This window comes from Electrophorus electricus, chromosome 26 (assembly GCF_013358815.1).
Source record: "Electrophorus electricus isolate fEleEle1 chromosome 26, fEleEle1.pri, whole genome shotgun sequence".
Taxonomy (NCBI): Eukaryota; Metazoa; Chordata; class Actinopteri; order Gymnotiformes; family Gymnotidae; genus Electrophorus; species Electrophorus electricus.
This window is the reverse complement of record NC_049560.1, coordinates 8,409,585-8,425,758: the sequence shown is the minus strand read 5'-3', so window position 1 is coordinate 8,425,758 and position 16,174 is coordinate 8,409,585. Positions and strand designations below refer to the sequence as shown.

The window sequence follows — 16,174 nt, the reverse complement described above, 5'->3', positions numbered from 1 at the left end:
GGGGTGTGTGTATGAGACAGTGAGGAGGAAGTTAGGGGTTAGGGGTTAGGGGTTAGGGGTGTGTGTATGAGACAGTGAGGAGGAAGTTAGGGGTTAGGGGTTAGGGGTTAGGGGTGTGTGTATGAGACAGTGAGGAGGAAGTTAGGGGTTAGGGGTTAGGGGTTAGGGGTTAGGGGTGTGTGTATGAGACAGTGAGGAGGAAGTTAGGGGTTAGGGGTTAGGGGTTAGGGGTGTGTGTATGAGACTGTGAGGAGGAGGTTAGGGGTTAGGGGTTAGGGGTTAGGGGTGTGTGTATGAGACAGTGAGGAGGAAGTTAGGGGTTAGGGGTTAGGGGTTAGGGGTGTGTGTATGAGACTGTGAGGAGGAGGTTAGGGGTTAGGGGTTAGGGGTGTGTGTATGAGATCGTGAGACCTTCTTGTTTCTGTTAATTCCCAGAAACAGCATCAGCTGTCCAACAGGGTCAGTGGAATCAAAGAGAAAAAGCAAAAAAGTCTTTAATACATTAAAACCTCAGAGAGTTACCCTCAGAGTTACCCTCAGAGAGTTGCCCTCAGAGAGTTACCCTCAGAGAGTTGCCCTCAGAGAGTTACCCTCAGAGAGTTGCCCTCAGAGAGTTACCCTCAGAGTTGCCCTCAGAGAGTTGCCCTCAGAGAGTTACCCTCAGAGAGTTGCCCTCAGAGTTACCCTCAGAGAGTTACCCTCAGTGAGTTGCCCTCAGAGTTGCCCTCAGAGAGTTACCCTCAGAGAATTGCCCTCAGAGTTACCCTCAGAGTTACCCTCAGAGAGTTACCCTCAGTGTTACCCTCAGAGAGTTGCCCTCAGAGAGTTACCCTCAGAGAGTTACCCTCAGAGAGTTGCCCTCAGAGTTGCCCTCAGAGTTGCCCTCAGAGAGTTGCCCTCAGAGAGTTACCCTCAGAGAGTTAGCCTCAGAGAGTTAGCCTCAGAGAGTTACCCTCAGAGTTGCCCTCAGTGTTAATCAGAGAGTTACCCTCAGAGAGTTACCCTCAGAGAGTTGCCCTCAAAGAGTTACCCTCAGTGTTACCCTCAGAGAGTTACCCTCAGTGTTGCCCTCAGAGAGTTACCCTCTGTGTTACCCTCTGTGTTACCCTCTGTGTTACCGCCAGTCTTATCGTGACAGTGTTACCATGACGGTGGTCCTAACAAGGACTCAACATAATCATCTTAAATGACTCCATTAACCAGATGACTTTGTATTTATCCATCTCATTAACATCAATTCACAGTGTTTTACATTTTGAACTAAAAGTAAAAGCATCACTGTAGAAGACAGAGTGATTGTGTGTGTGTGTGTGGGGGGGGGTGTTTTGAGGAGTCCTACAACACTAACACACTTCACATACATAGCAAGCCTGGACACACATACATATAGCCACACATAGGCACAAGGACACAACAAAGACTAAGGCGTTCTAACACGCATGTCATCTAACACACGCACACACAAACAGTATGCGTATTTACACGTGGACGCGAACAGCCCCGGATCAGACCCGGTCACGCCATGCTCCTCTTTACGGTGGCGACTCTGAGAGAGTAAGTATCCGTGCTGCTTAGCTACCTCAAACGCTCCGTAGCTAACAGCCGAATCGTGCCCCAGCTGAGCAAAAAGCCCGCGAGCTCCATCGCTCTTCACTGGACTGTAGGTGACAAGTAGAAGTAAGTGAGATGGGGTTTGGGGAGGCTGAGGGGTCATGAAGGGGTCAGAGCAGTACTTACTGAGGTGACACGCCACCCATGGATTGACCCACCAAGGGCGCTGGGTTTTGTGGTCAGTAAAGTAAATTTCTCCCCAAGGCGTTAAGAGTCTGCTTTCAGCCGCCCGGCAGCTGCGCTGTTTAAAGCAGTAACAGTACAAAGAGCTCTAGATCACTTAGGCCTCCCCGACCCGGGCTCCAGGCTCACACTCGGGCTCGCCAAGGTCAAAGAAAGTAATTTGAATCCATGCACAGTGGAGCTAAAATGAAACTTGACTTGAAAAGTTGGCTACTGTCCTGAGTACCATGTTAGCACGCATATGCTGAACCGATTGTGTTGCTGCTCTGAAAAATGTCATACTCTGTTCTAGAGGCGTTGGGGGGGTGCTGCTGGGTAATTAGGGAGGAGCTTCCTGGAGGGGGGGGGGCGCTATTCGGTAAGGGCCCGCCTGCCTCTGTACTGAGGAGAAGGGAAAGAGAGCAACGGAAAAAATTCCATCAAAACAACAAAGGCAGAATAAAACCGCACCCTGATGAGAGAGGGATTTCAGCCAGCAGTGTTCCATTGGGAAAGTGGAGGAATGGACTGGGAATGGACTGGGAATGGACTGGACAGACAGTATAAGTTCATGTGTTTTGGTGCTTCGCATGAGCCACTGGCCATAATTCCACTACAAAACTATCTGTGTGTATGAGGAGTTGGAAGAGTTTGGTTGGGATGGTGCTTGACGTGCAGTGCTGAAAGCACCCCATGCAGCAGGGCAAGCCCGTTACTGAACGCGGCGTCACAAACACACAGTGCCTGACTGACTCCCGGGATTCAGGCCAGGCGTTTTTGCTCTCAGGGAAACGGCACTGCCTGGGTGTCTAACGCAGTCGCCGAGTTAATCATTTGATTCAGTGACAATGATGTTTAACAGGGTTTGTGGTACCAAAATCTTTCGAGTGTGGTCACTGAACTACCTTTGCTAGATTAGAGGTGACACCCGTTCAAAGTCCAACTTCAACGACACAGAAAGCACATCTTCCTGACTGCACTGTTCCAACAAAGTCGAGCCAGATGTCAAAAGCAGCATTTCTGCATCAGTGGACCGGCAGAGAGGATCAGCAGGAGGCACCGGCCCTATCCCACAAGCCCACCATGCTGTTCTCTACAGCCAAAGATCGATATCGATCTCTCTCTCTCTCTCTCCCTCTCTCTCTCCCTCTCTCTCTCCTTCTCACCACACCTAATCTACATCTTTTCTTTTTGGATTGCCAAAACTCAGATTACAACACCTGTCTTATGAAGTAGATTAAATATGACATTAAAAAAGTCTATACTTAATTCTAAGTCTAAAAAAACAGTTAAGATTGTTCATTAAACATCTGGAAGCTAAGTGAAAGGTGTGGTTTTGTATGCCTCTTGGAACACTTTAAACAGTTGGCAGCGAAGCAGAGATGCCGTTTTCCATTTTATCACGAAGCATTTGTGAGAAGAAAAGCTGGACAGCAGGTTTAAGGACAGCACAATTAAGGACAGGACATTTAAGCTTCAGGGGGGAAGAGCTACGGCCTATCCACTGGCCAGATCACTGTGTGTGTGTGTGTGTGTGTGTGTCTGTTATATGCTAATACTACTGTTATATGTCATAATGCTAATACTACTGTTATATGTCATAATGCTAATACTACTGTTATATGCTAATACTACTGTTATATGTCATAATGCTAATACTACTGTTATATGTCATAATGCTAATACTACTGTTATATGCTAATACTACTGTTATATGTCATAATGCTAATACTACTGTTATATGTCATAATGCTAATACTACTGTTATATGCTAATACTACTGTTATATGTCATAATGCTAATACTACTGTTATATGCTAATACTACTGTTATATGCTAATACTACTGTTATATGCTAATACTACTGTTATATGTCATAATGCTAATACTACTGTTATATGCTAATACTACTGTTATATGTCATAATGCTAATACTACTGTTATATGTCATAATGCTAATACTACTGTTATATGCTAATACTACTGTTATATGTTATAATGCTAATACTACTGTTATATGTCATAATGCTAATACTACTGTTATATGCTAATACTACTGTTATATGTCATAATGCTAATACTACTGTTATATGTCATAATGCTAATACTACTGTTATATGCTAATACTACTGTTATATGCTAATACTACTGTTATATGTCATAATGCTAATACTACTGTTATATGCTAATACTACTGTTATATGCTAATACTACTGTTATATGTCATAATGCTAATACTACTGTTATATGCTAATACTACTGTTATATGCTAATACTACTGTTATATGTCAATGCTAATACTACTGTTATATGTCATAATGCTAATACTATTGTTATATGCTAATACTACTGTTATATGCTAATACTACTGTTATATGTCATAATGCTAATACTACTGTTATATGTCATAATGCTAATACTACTGTTATATGCTAATACTACTGTTATATGTCATAATGCTAATACTACTGTTATATGTCATAATGCTAATACTACTGTTATATGCTAATACTACTGTTATATGTCATAATGCTAATACTACTGTTATATGTCATAATGCTAATACTACTGTTATATGCTAATACTACTGTTATATGTCATAATGCTAATACTACTGTTATATGCTAATACTACTGTTATATGCTAATACTACTGTTATATGTCATAATGCTAATACTACTGTTATATGCTAATACTACTGTTATGTCATAATGCTAATACTACTGTTATATGTCATAATGCTAATACTACTGTTATATGCTAATACTACTGTTATATGTCATAATGCTAATACTACTGTTATATGTCATAATGCTAATACTACTGTTATATGCTAATACTACTGTTATATGTCATAATGCTAATACTACTGTTATATGCTAATACTACTGTTATATGCTAATACTACTGTTATATGTCATAATGCTAATACTACTGTTATATGCTAATACTACTGTTATATGCTAATACTACTGTTATATGTCATAATGCTAATACTACTGTTATATGCTAATACTACTGTTATATGCTAATACTACTGTTATATGTCAATGCTAATACTACTGTTATATGTCATAATGCTAATACTATTGTTATATGCTAATACTACTGTTATATGCTAATACTACTGTTATATGTTATTATCCTACAAGTTGTGATGCTGCAAAGGGAAAATACAATAATAAAAATGCAATAATAGCTGAGGAGTGCGAGTGAGTGAGTGAAAGAAAATGTACTTGAACAATACATACTTAATATTAAGAACAGTGGATGTGAGGCTCCACTCTGGATGTGGAGAGTGGAGGCTCATATTAAGAACAGTGGATGTGAGGCTCAGTGGATGTGAGGCTCCACTCTGACATCACCTGCATGACCCTACATTTAGGGTTTGGGTAGAGTTAAGGTTAAGGTTTGGGTAGAGTTAGGGTTTGGGTAAAGTTAGGGTTAGGGTTTGGGTAGAGTTAGGGTTAGGGTAGAGTTAAGGTTGAGTTAGGGTTAGGGTAGAAGTAGAGTTAGGGTTTGGGTAGAGTTAAGGTTAAGGTTTGGGTAGAGTTAGGGTTTGGGTAAAGTTGGGGTTAGGGTTAGGGTTTGGGTAAAGTTAGGGTTAGGGTAGAGTTAAGATTGAGTTAGGGTTAGGGTAGAAGTAGAGTTAGGGTTTGGGTAGAGTTAAGGTTAAGGTTTGGGTAGAGTTAGGGTTTGGGTAAAGTTAGGGTTAGGGTTTGGGTAGAGTTAGGGTTAGGGTAGAGTTAAGGTTGAGTTAGGGTTAGGGTAGAAGTAGAGTTAGGGTTTGGGTAGAGTTAGGGTTAGCATAGAGATAGAGTTAGGGTTAGGGTAGAGTTAGGATTGAGTTAGGATTAGGGTAGAGTTAGGGTTATGCCAGGTCTCACCTCCATGAGCAGAGCAGTGTAGCTCAGTGGTTAATGTACTGAATTAATAATCAGAAAGTGGCCAGTTCAAGCCCCACTACCACCAAGATGCCACTGTCGGGCCCCTGAGCAAGACCCTCAATTACTCAACTTGTGTTCAGTCGTAATTGTAAGTTGCTTTGTATAAAAGCATCAGCTAAACGCCGTAACTGTTAATGACCTGCAGGTGGAGGAAGCATGATTGTCTTCATAAGATTTGAAGGATGTTATGGTATTTGGAGTTGGGTTGTGACAGCTGGTTACTTCACATGCTTAATTCTATATTTTCTCTTGGTCTTACACACAACTGTGTATGACTGTGTTCAACACCCAGTCCTGTGGCGTGTTTGTGTGGTGATGTGTAGTCTCAGAGCTGTAGAAACATAGATCACTCTACACAGCAAGCTCTACAGTCGTGGCCAAGTTTTGAGCTATGTATGTACTAGCTCAAATTTTGGGTTTTTACAAAGTTTGCTGCTTCCGTTTTTATGGTGGCAATTTGCATTTACTATAGATTGTGAAGAGTGATCAGATGAATTGCAATTAATTGAAAAGTCATTCCTTGCCATGAAAATTAACTTTACAAACATTACTGCATTCCAACCACTGCACTTCAGCCCTGCCACAAAATGGCCTGCTAACCTCATTTCAGTAATCTTCTCGTTAGCTCAGGAGAAAGTATTAACAAGGACAAGGCAGCTGATCAACCATTTAGCAAATTAAACATTAATCAAATCATCAAGAACTTCAAGGAGAGGTTCAATTGCAGTGAAGAAGGCTTCAGGGCGCCCAAGAAAGTCAAGAAAGCACAAGGACCTTCTCTTAAAGAGGATGCAGCTACAGGATCGGGTCACCACCAGTGCAGAGCTTGCTCAGGAATGGCAGAAGGCAGATGTGAGGACATCTGCACGTACAGATGGCTTGGTGTCCAGAAGGGCAGGAAAGAAACCACTTCTTTCCAAGAAAAACATCAAGGACAGACTGACATTCTGCAGGAGGTACAGGGATTGGACTGCAGAGGACTGGGGTAAAGTTATTTTCTATGATGAAGTCCGCTTCAGTCTATTTGGGACATCTGGACAAATGATTGTCCGGAGAAGAAAAGGTGAGCGCTACCATGAGTCCCGTGTCATGCCAACAGTGAGGCATCCTGCAACCATTGATGTGTGGAGTTGCTTCTCATCCAAGGGAGTGGGTTTGCTCAAAGTTTTGCCTAAGAACAGTGTCATGAATGGCATCAAAACATCCTCCAAGAGCAAGTTCTCCGAATGAGCCAGGAGCAATTTGGTGATGAACAATGCTTTTTCCAGCATGATGGAGCACCAAGTCACAAGGCAAAAATGATAACCAAGTGGCTCAGTGAACAAAACATTAAGGAAACTCCCCAGATCTCAATCCTATTGAGAACCTGTGGTCAATCCTCAAAAAGAGGGTGGACAAACAAACACAGAAACTGTGATCAACTCCAAGCACTGATTAGGCAAGAATGGGTTGCCATCAGTCAAGATTTTGCCCAGAAGCTGATATTCAGCATGCCAAGACAAAATGCAGAATTGCACGCTCTGCATGACACTCTACACAGAATGCGCTACAAAGTGAGCTGTTTTTTCTGAGTCGCATAAGTGAGTCACGAGGGCCTAGCTGCATCCTCCACTCAGAGAACCATGTGTGTGTTTGTGTGTGTGTGTATGTGTGTACACACGCATGCATTTGTGTGTGTGGAGCCCCACCGATGTTGCGATGGGACACAGAGAACCCTGTTGTGTGTAGACACAGAGAACCCTATGTTGTGTGCATGTGTGTGTGTGTGTGTGTGTGTGTGTGTATGTGTGTGTGTGTGTGTGTGGACACAGAGAACCCTATATTTGTGTGCATGTGTGTGTGTGTGTGTGTGTGTGTGTGTGTGTGTGTGTGTGTGTGTGTGGACACAGAGAACCCTGGACTAGCTGTTGTAGTCTGAGTTCAAGTTTGATGGAAGTGATTATTCATGTAATAAACACACTACTAGACACAGTACTACAGTGTCTTCACAGATCACATTATGTGTGTGTGTGTGCGCGCGTTTGTCTGTGTGTGTATGTGTGGCCTCACCGAGGTTGGGCTGAGACAGAGCCATGGAGCGCTGCTGCACACCCCCGCTGCCAGCGGACGCCTGGGAGTGCAGACTCATCTGGGTCACGTTGGCCGTCATGGTCTTCCGTGGGTCATGCCATGTGGTGATCTTATCCACGTGACTGCAGACGTGACACACACACACACAATATTTACCAAAAAGGATTTCAGGGATTCTCTATCTGAATCTTGAACAACAATGCTTTCAGTCTGGCAAAATAAACCATTCCAGGTGCTGTAATTGCCTCTATAAACAAAAGCACAAAATGTCTACAAAAACATTTAAGATCATGTTCTGGGTGGAAAATTGTGTTATCAGTGTCACAGCAAACTTTCCTAATCCAACCCCAACGTAACAAGCAACAGCTGAGAGTCAGAGCCGTACAGCGAGAGTAGCAGGCGGGTGTGGAGGGGCAGTACATGTCCCAGGTGGCGTGTCCAAGGGGGAGTCTCTAAATTGGAGTTTGAGCAAAGTCACTCGTCAAATAAACTCGTCCAGATTAAACCAACCACGAGCGAGATCTTTAGAGTTCATGAAAGTTGGAGTTATTTAACCCAGGGACAAAGCACAGGGGCACTTGTCATGATTGTGCTTGTAGTCATGGTTACTCACAGTCGCGTTTACTCTGAAGAGCACGTGCTGGAATGTGATCCCGTGGAGATGACAGCCACACCGGTTCCATGGCCCAGTGGCACCTGCCCCATGCAGTGTTTACGAAGGCTTTCTTGTTTATGCCCACTTCCCCGTGTACGCTACACTAAACCCTCGGCCTTTCAGAGGATCTTTCACAATCCGTGACTCACTCAACAGCTCTACAAATGATTTCACACGCTCATACGCTCCAGTAGATTCAAATCACCCTTCATTTCTTCTGGTAGTTTCTGCTGGTGGAGCCGTTAACAGCCCTCTTGTGGACTGAAACCACTCACAAACTGTGGAGTCAGAGTTTGGCTCCCACTGGGTTTGGGTTCCTCAGATGTCCGGGCCTGATGGTTCACAGCTCGTGAGGCCCAGCGACGTGATGGAGGCACGGTGAGACAAACTGGCTGGCTTACCCAGCGGAGTGGAGATTAGTCGTTTCCCGCCACACTGACAGCAGAGCTTGGCAGCGAACAGCATGGCGACAGCAGATTAGACACCGTGACCTTTCAGGAAGTACAGGCTACTACATTCCACCGGCGCATGGCTACAACCCTAAAAGACGCTACCAAGCTCCCATGTGAAGAGCACTGTCTGCCCAGACACTATGGTCAGAAGTGTTTCTCTGTTGTGTGTAGTTCATAGCTCAGCGTTACGGGCTCAAGGGGTGAGTGACTGTCCAGGAGACGCCCCGTCATGGTGAGAAACACATGGCGTGAATCAGCAGCAGGGATCTGATTTACAGTGCCGAGGTGCTTGGAGTCGTTTGTCACCGGGCGAGGGGGATTTGTACACGTCTGTATGGGAGGGAGGATAAGACACACACTCGACTCCGAGCAGGCTCAGACACGTCAGACTTTGAGCTTGGATACTCTTGGATTAAGATGAATGAAGATGTGGCTAAATGATCACCAGACATCACTGAACAAAGCAGACAATGAAGAAAGCTTTTCCCAGCTCAACAAAAACTATGACCATAAAAAAAAGAAAAATAAATCATTAAATGAACACTGTGAAATATTCACTCTAATCTCCAGCTATTGTATCTGAGGCATATGGTCGATTACCATAGACAATCATTGACAGGTTTCCCTACACAGAACACATTGACTGGAAATGTACAAGACGTCCTCAGCACCTACCCTTCAGTTTCGGTAAACGGGTTTTCCATTCCTTTGGAGGTATTGAAAATGTGTTGAATTGATTGCCCCTGGTAACTGCCCTTATACTAAATACTGGATAGACAGAGGCCGGGCTGAAAACACTGCATTATCCCTTCAGGTTGGTGTGCTGGTGTGAAGTTAAGAGTGGAAGATTCAGACCATAATGAAATATCTGAGTGAGTCTCACAACGCTGTTTTGTGAAAGAAAGACCTGATGTTTACTGAAAAAAAACCACACAAATGCATTCACGAGTTTGGGAGGCACAGTGAAGCACATATACATACATACATACATACATACACATTATATATATATATATATACACACACAGACACACACAGACACACACACACATACACACACACACATATATATAAACACTTGCGCATACATATGAAACATTTTCAAATAAAAAGCCTACTACTTACATTTGTGTATGATCATTTAAACTTGCATATACACACACTTGCACATTCATTCACTGGTGCATAAACAGAGTTTAACTAGGCTTGTGTGTGGCCCCGTGTGTGTAAAGCGATTTTTAGTGCACCCGGAAGTCAGCAAGTCAGTAAGTGTTTATACACATGTGCACACGCACACACGCACACACACACGCACACACACACACAGGAAATTGAGAAGAACAATAGCTGTGTAGTGGACCTAGGGCGACAACAGGACTGAAACCCTAACCCACTCCTCACCTCCCTTCACCCCTCCCCCACCGTCCAGTCAGCCAGCTGGACACAACTACACAGACCCCGCCTCCCTGCCAGTGTACTAGCAGACCCCGCCTCCCTGCCAGATTACTAGCAGTATAAAGCCCTGCCTCCCTGCCAGTGTACTAGCAGCATAAAGCCCCGCCTCCCTGCCAGTGTACTAGCAGACCCCACCTCCCTGCCAGTGTACTAGCAGCATAAAGCCCCGCCTCCCTGCCAGTGTACTAGCAGACCCCACCTCCCTGCCAGTGTACTAGCAGCATAAAGCCCCGCCTCCCTGCCAGTGTACTAGCAGACCCCGCCTCCCTGCCAGATTACTAGCAGCATAAAGCCCCGCCTCCCTGCCAGTGTACTAGCAGCATAAAGCCCCGCCTCCCTGCCAGTGTACTAGCAGCATAAAGCCCCGCCTCCCTGCCAGTGTGCTAGCAGTATAAAGCCCCACCTCCCTGCCAGTGTACTAGCAGCATAAAGCCCCGCCTCCCTGCCAGTGTGCTAGCAGTATAAAGCCCCACCTCCCTGCCAGTGTACTAGCAGCATAAAGCCCCGCCTCCCTGCCAGTGTGCTAGCAGTATAAAGCCCCACCTCCCTGCCAGTGTACTAGCAGCATAAAGCCCTGCCTCCCTGCCAGTGTACTAGCAGACCCCACCTCCCTGCCAGTGTACTAGCAGCATAAAGCCCCACCTCCCTGCCAGTGTACTAGCAGACCCCGCCTCCCTGCCAGTGTACTAGCAGCATAAAGCCCCGCCTCCCTGCCAGTGTGCTAGCAGTATAAAGCCCCACCTCCCTGCCAGTGTACTAGCAGCATAAAGCCCCGCCTCCCTGCCAGTGTACTAGCAGACCCCGCCTCCCTGCCAGTGTACTAGCAGCATAAAGCCCCGCCTCCCTGCCAGTGTACTAGCAGACCCCGCCTCCCTGCCAGTGTACTAGCAGCATAAAGCCCCGCCTCCCTGCCAGTGTACTAGCAGCATAAAGCCCCGCCTCCCTGCCAGTGTACTAGCAGCATAAAGCCCCGCCTCCCTGCCAGTGTACTAGCAGACTCCGCCTCCCTGCCAGTGTACTAGCAGGATAAAACCCCGCCTCCCTGCCTGTGCACTAGCACTGGATATGACAATGCTGTCATGCAGAGATCTGAACTTCCAGATGTGGACAGGACGTCTCTCACACAGAGACAGATGTCTAGCCACGCATGATGGGGTCAACTAAAGCCAGAATAAGATTCTATACCAGTAGATTTAATCGCTTGCAGCACATGCACAGACACACATATAAACAAGTTTGTCAAGTGTCAGAAGAGTAGCAGTAGTCTGAAGTTTGGTGAGCACGTCACCATATTCCTGACTGTAGGCTTTCGCATAAATAACTTTATCACCGTTAGCCATCTACCAGTTGTGTAAGGATATTTAAACATAACTCCTAAATCCACACCACAGTTCTCTGTGTACAGAACAAAAACGCAAAGGAAACTATAAAGAGTTTATTAATGGAGTCAACCTGTGTCTGAGGAGTCTTTCACTATTAAGATTACCAGCCCAAAGCGATATCAAGAGGCTTAGCACAGGCTCTGAGGTTGGGTAAAAGACAGCACAACAAAAACCAGAGCTGGATTCCTCCATAGGCTGCAGCTCAGTTTAAGACATCATAAACAGATTTACCTTCTGTCAATCAAATGAAGCATACAAATACGGGGTGTCTTGATCGAGTCCCTGAAAACGCTCCACCCAATGTGTGCAAGGAGCACGGAACATGGATCACAGAACCGGGAACACAGATCACGGAGCATGGCTCTTGCGCAACTCCACCATAATAAGAAAAAGCTAAATGTGTATTAAATGTTAAGCACCACCTAATGGACCTCCATGAAGATTTCACATTATCTTAACTACTGGAAACGGATATGTGAATTAAAATGAAAATAACATGTTAATTTCTTTAAAAATGACAAATTCATGTAAATTGGTGGAAGAACCCGATGCCACTCCGGAAATTCCAGAAGGTTGCTGAGGGATGTCACTGGTGGAAACAATACTGCGATCAAACACCAAACACCCAACATTAGAATTTTTAACCAACATTAGAAACGTCGCACTGAGCTACTAATGACAGCAGCTAGCTGAACACAAATGTTCAGTTACCGTTGTTTGCATTCATAAGATGCTCTATAAAGATGTCCTATTGTACATTGAATTATTGCAGCCAAAGAAAACACATTTTGTGCATCACCAACTTCTTGAGATGTTGTCCACCGTCTACTTCACAGGGATGATGTTTATGAGGTTTGGAAGACAGCGGCTGAAGCGAAATAAGCTGTATTCCTTCAGTTTGTCAAAAACATGTTTTCTAACCATCAATAATCACAAGTTAGAGATTTAGCTTTCTCTGTATTTGTGTGTTTGACACCTTCATCTTAGCTGGTGCTTATTCTTTAATGTTAAAAAGGTGCATAACTACACAATCTTATTTACCACCATACAGTAAGGCATTTAATCATATTACTTTCTTCAATAATCAGGGCTCAAAACTTCAAAACCTCAATGGTAACCTGAGAAATCCAAAACATATACACTTACTGATCGGATTATTGGAAACCGCCACACTGTAACTGTACAGTTATTGACTAGCCAATGCACTGGACAGTTTGTGTTAGTCACTCAGTCTAATCTTATGTGTAATTAAGTGTAATCATATATAATCATGTCATATATTATAAGGTACTTTGTTCATGTTTATAGTTATTCGTTTTGATGCATTATTTTGCTTTTATATTTAGTTTTGTGCTCTGATGGTAGTGGAGTGACTTCTTATACAGGCAGGAGCAGCCCGCAAGGCACAGATGCTGTCACTGCCACTGGAGGGTGTGGCTCTGTCCCAGGGTGGGTGTGGCTCTGTCCCAGGGTGGGCGTGGCTGTGTCCCAGGGTGGGTGTGGCTCTGCCCCAGGGTGGGTGTGGCTCTGTGCAGCTGCAGGCTAAATTTAAGCAGCAAACCCAAGACTGGAATAAACCAGCAGCTGTTATACCCCCCCCCCATCACACTCACATACATACCCACACCCTCAAACACTAGTAAACTCACACACACACAATCATACACACACACACACACACACACACACACACACACACACACACACACACATATATATATATATATTCACACACATTCACAAACTCACTCTCTCTCTCTCTCTCTCTCTCTCTCTCTCTCTCCCTCCCTCCCTCAAACACACTCACAAACACACCTACAAGAGCTTAGCTATTGTTACCACAAACACAACATGTGAGTGTCCGACAGGATCTAACAGCACATGTACCATTAATATAACATATTAAACAGAACTGTCTGGTTTTCAAGATACAGATTAAACCCAGTCGTATAAAAACATTTATTCCCATGGGAACACTGTGACAAAGCAGAACAGCCTCAACGCAGATGGCTGGAAACTCTTCTCGGAGACAGCAGACTTCCCAGCACTCCCAGGATGGATACGTGCCATGCCTGCAGTACCACTCATCCAAAACTGGAAAAAGGAGCTGGAAGGAAATTTCATAACCCGAAGAAGAGAATAAGTGGCCCACATTTCATGTTGGATGCTATTATCCCACACCGGAGGGATCAGGAAAGCAGGGCGCCATGTGCATTCCTGAGAGGTAAAGTCCCCTCCACAGTCTCGCACGTCTCATCTATCTAACGTACATAGTGCAGCTGCAGCAGACCTGAAGACACCAGAGTCCAGTGCCAAAGACATCAGAGACATCTAGACAAGAATGACTTACTCGGTCAAGAGCACAGATGTTATAATACAACCAAGAGCCCAGAGTAATGTCCCGCAGACACTACAATACAACCGAGAGCCCAGAGAAATGTCCCGCAGACACTACGATACAACCGAGAGCCCAGAGAAATGTCCCGCAGACACTACGATACAACCGATAGCCCAGAGAAATGTCCCGCAGACACTACAATACAAACGAGAGCCCAGAGTAATGTCCCGCAGACACTACAATACAAACGAGAGCCCAGAGTAATGTCCCGCAGACACTACGATACAACCGAGAGCCCAGAGAAATGTCCCGCAGACACTACAATACAAACGAGAGCCCAGAGTAATCTCCCGCAGACACTACGATACAACCAAGAGCCCAGAGTAATGTCCGGCAGACACTACGATACAACCAAGAGCCCAGAGTAATGTCCCGCAGACACTACGATACAAACAAGCACTTGCACCATCCAAAAGACAGCAAAAACTATTTCCCTTATGTGTGGATTTATATTATTGGGAGTACATGCCTCTCCTGTTGACCACCAGGGAAGGGTGTGTGCTGAGGGTATGTGTAGGGTGTGTGCAGTGTGTGTAGGGGTCTGAGTCTCCAGCATGCCTGTGCTGCTGGTGAAACCAACCATCATCATCTTCATCCTCATCATCATCATCATCATCATGCCCAGTCCAGCACAGTCCAGTTCAGCACTGCCTCCTAAGTATGCCATATCCTGTAGCGCTGTGCGAACACACACACACACACACACACACACACACACACACACACACACACACACACACACACAGAGCCCTTCTCAGGTTACCAGGGGTTTCCCCCCTGTCACCAGCACAATGATAAACCCAAAGGAAGGGGAACACTGAGGCACGCCCAGCACGGGCCTGTCCGAAAGACGGATCCCACGGGCTCAGAACACCGCAGGACCCAGCGGGACCGAGCAGGTGGAGAATCTGAAATCACAAACGATTTCAGTGAATTTGAAAACCTGAAGGAGGGCCTGCCAGTAAATGGAATGCTCCACTAATCACAGATCTGTGCAGGAGGGGTGAAGGGTGGCACAGGCCTGCACAGCTGGTACGACCCGCCCCGTCACGGGCATCGGCTGACACTCTAATGAGGGGCTCCATCCACCTTTAAACAACCAGTGCATGAAACCATCTGAAATCCCTCAGTACGATCATCTAGGCGATGATGTCTGGCGTTAATGTGAATAAACCAATAAACCGTGAGAGTTTCAGGAGAGTCCAGCTTAGTTAAACAGATACATTCCTGCCCGTGTGGACCAAAATCCCCAAATTGTAAAGTGGTGCGGTGCAAAGTTGAGCAAGCTCGTCCCTCAGCTGTTGGACAGATGGGTCTGGGACAAATCTGGTTGCTGGTTAGGACAACTGGTCAGGCAGGACCAGCCCAGCCCAGGCAGCAGGTGTAGATGGGCAAACTAACTATAGACCTGGCATGGATCAGAGAGGGGAAGACACGCAGATAGACAAAGAGAAAGAGACAGAAAGACTGAGAGACAGACGGACGAGAGAGAGAGAGGAAGACTGAGACAGACAGACAAGGAGAGAGACAGAGAGATAAAGACTGAGACAGACAGACAGATGAGGAGAGAGAGAGAGAGAGAGAGAGAGAGAGAAATACAGACGGGAGAGAGAGAGCGAGAAAGAAAAAGAAAAAGAAAGAAAGACAGACAGACGAGAGAGAGAAAGACAGACAGATGGGGGAGAGACAGAGAGAGAGCGAAAGCACGTGCGTGTGTGTGTGTGTGTGTGTGTGTTTGTGTGAGTGTGTAGGTAGACCGCCTCCTGCTCTCGGCCTCAGTGAGAGTGCAGCTGTTCATCTCGCCGTTGAAACAAGAAAAACTAGCTCAGGTTTCTAGCGCATATCTGTATCATATACAAGACTACAGGCGTGTCCGTTAGCGTGTGGGGTGCTCGTACAAGACTACAGGCGTGTTCGTTAGCGTGTGAAGTGCTCGTACAACACCTGCACTGCCCATGAAAGTCGACCGTGTCCGCTTTTGAGGGCGCCCAAAGTAGGAGGCCATGGCAGAGCGCCATCCTGTGGTGGGGACCGGAACGAAG

At 45.5% G+C, this 16,174-nt stretch overlaps 1 protein-coding gene across 2 annotated transcripts in view; it reads right to left on the bottom strand.

The window, feature by feature from the left end:
• The window catches only part of wwtr1 (WW domain containing transcription regulator 1), a 36,233-nt gene that overhangs the window by 11,276 nt on the left and 8,783 nt on the right, over positions 1 to 16,174 (bottom strand). For both annotated transcript variants that reach the window (XM_035523243.1, XM_035523244.1), the window contains exon 2: positions 7,770 to 7,912. In XM_035523243.1, coding sequence (XP_035379136.1) covers positions 7,770 to 7,912 — 143 coding nt within the window. The remainder of the gene's footprint in view (positions 1 to 7,769; positions 7,913 to 16,174) is intronic.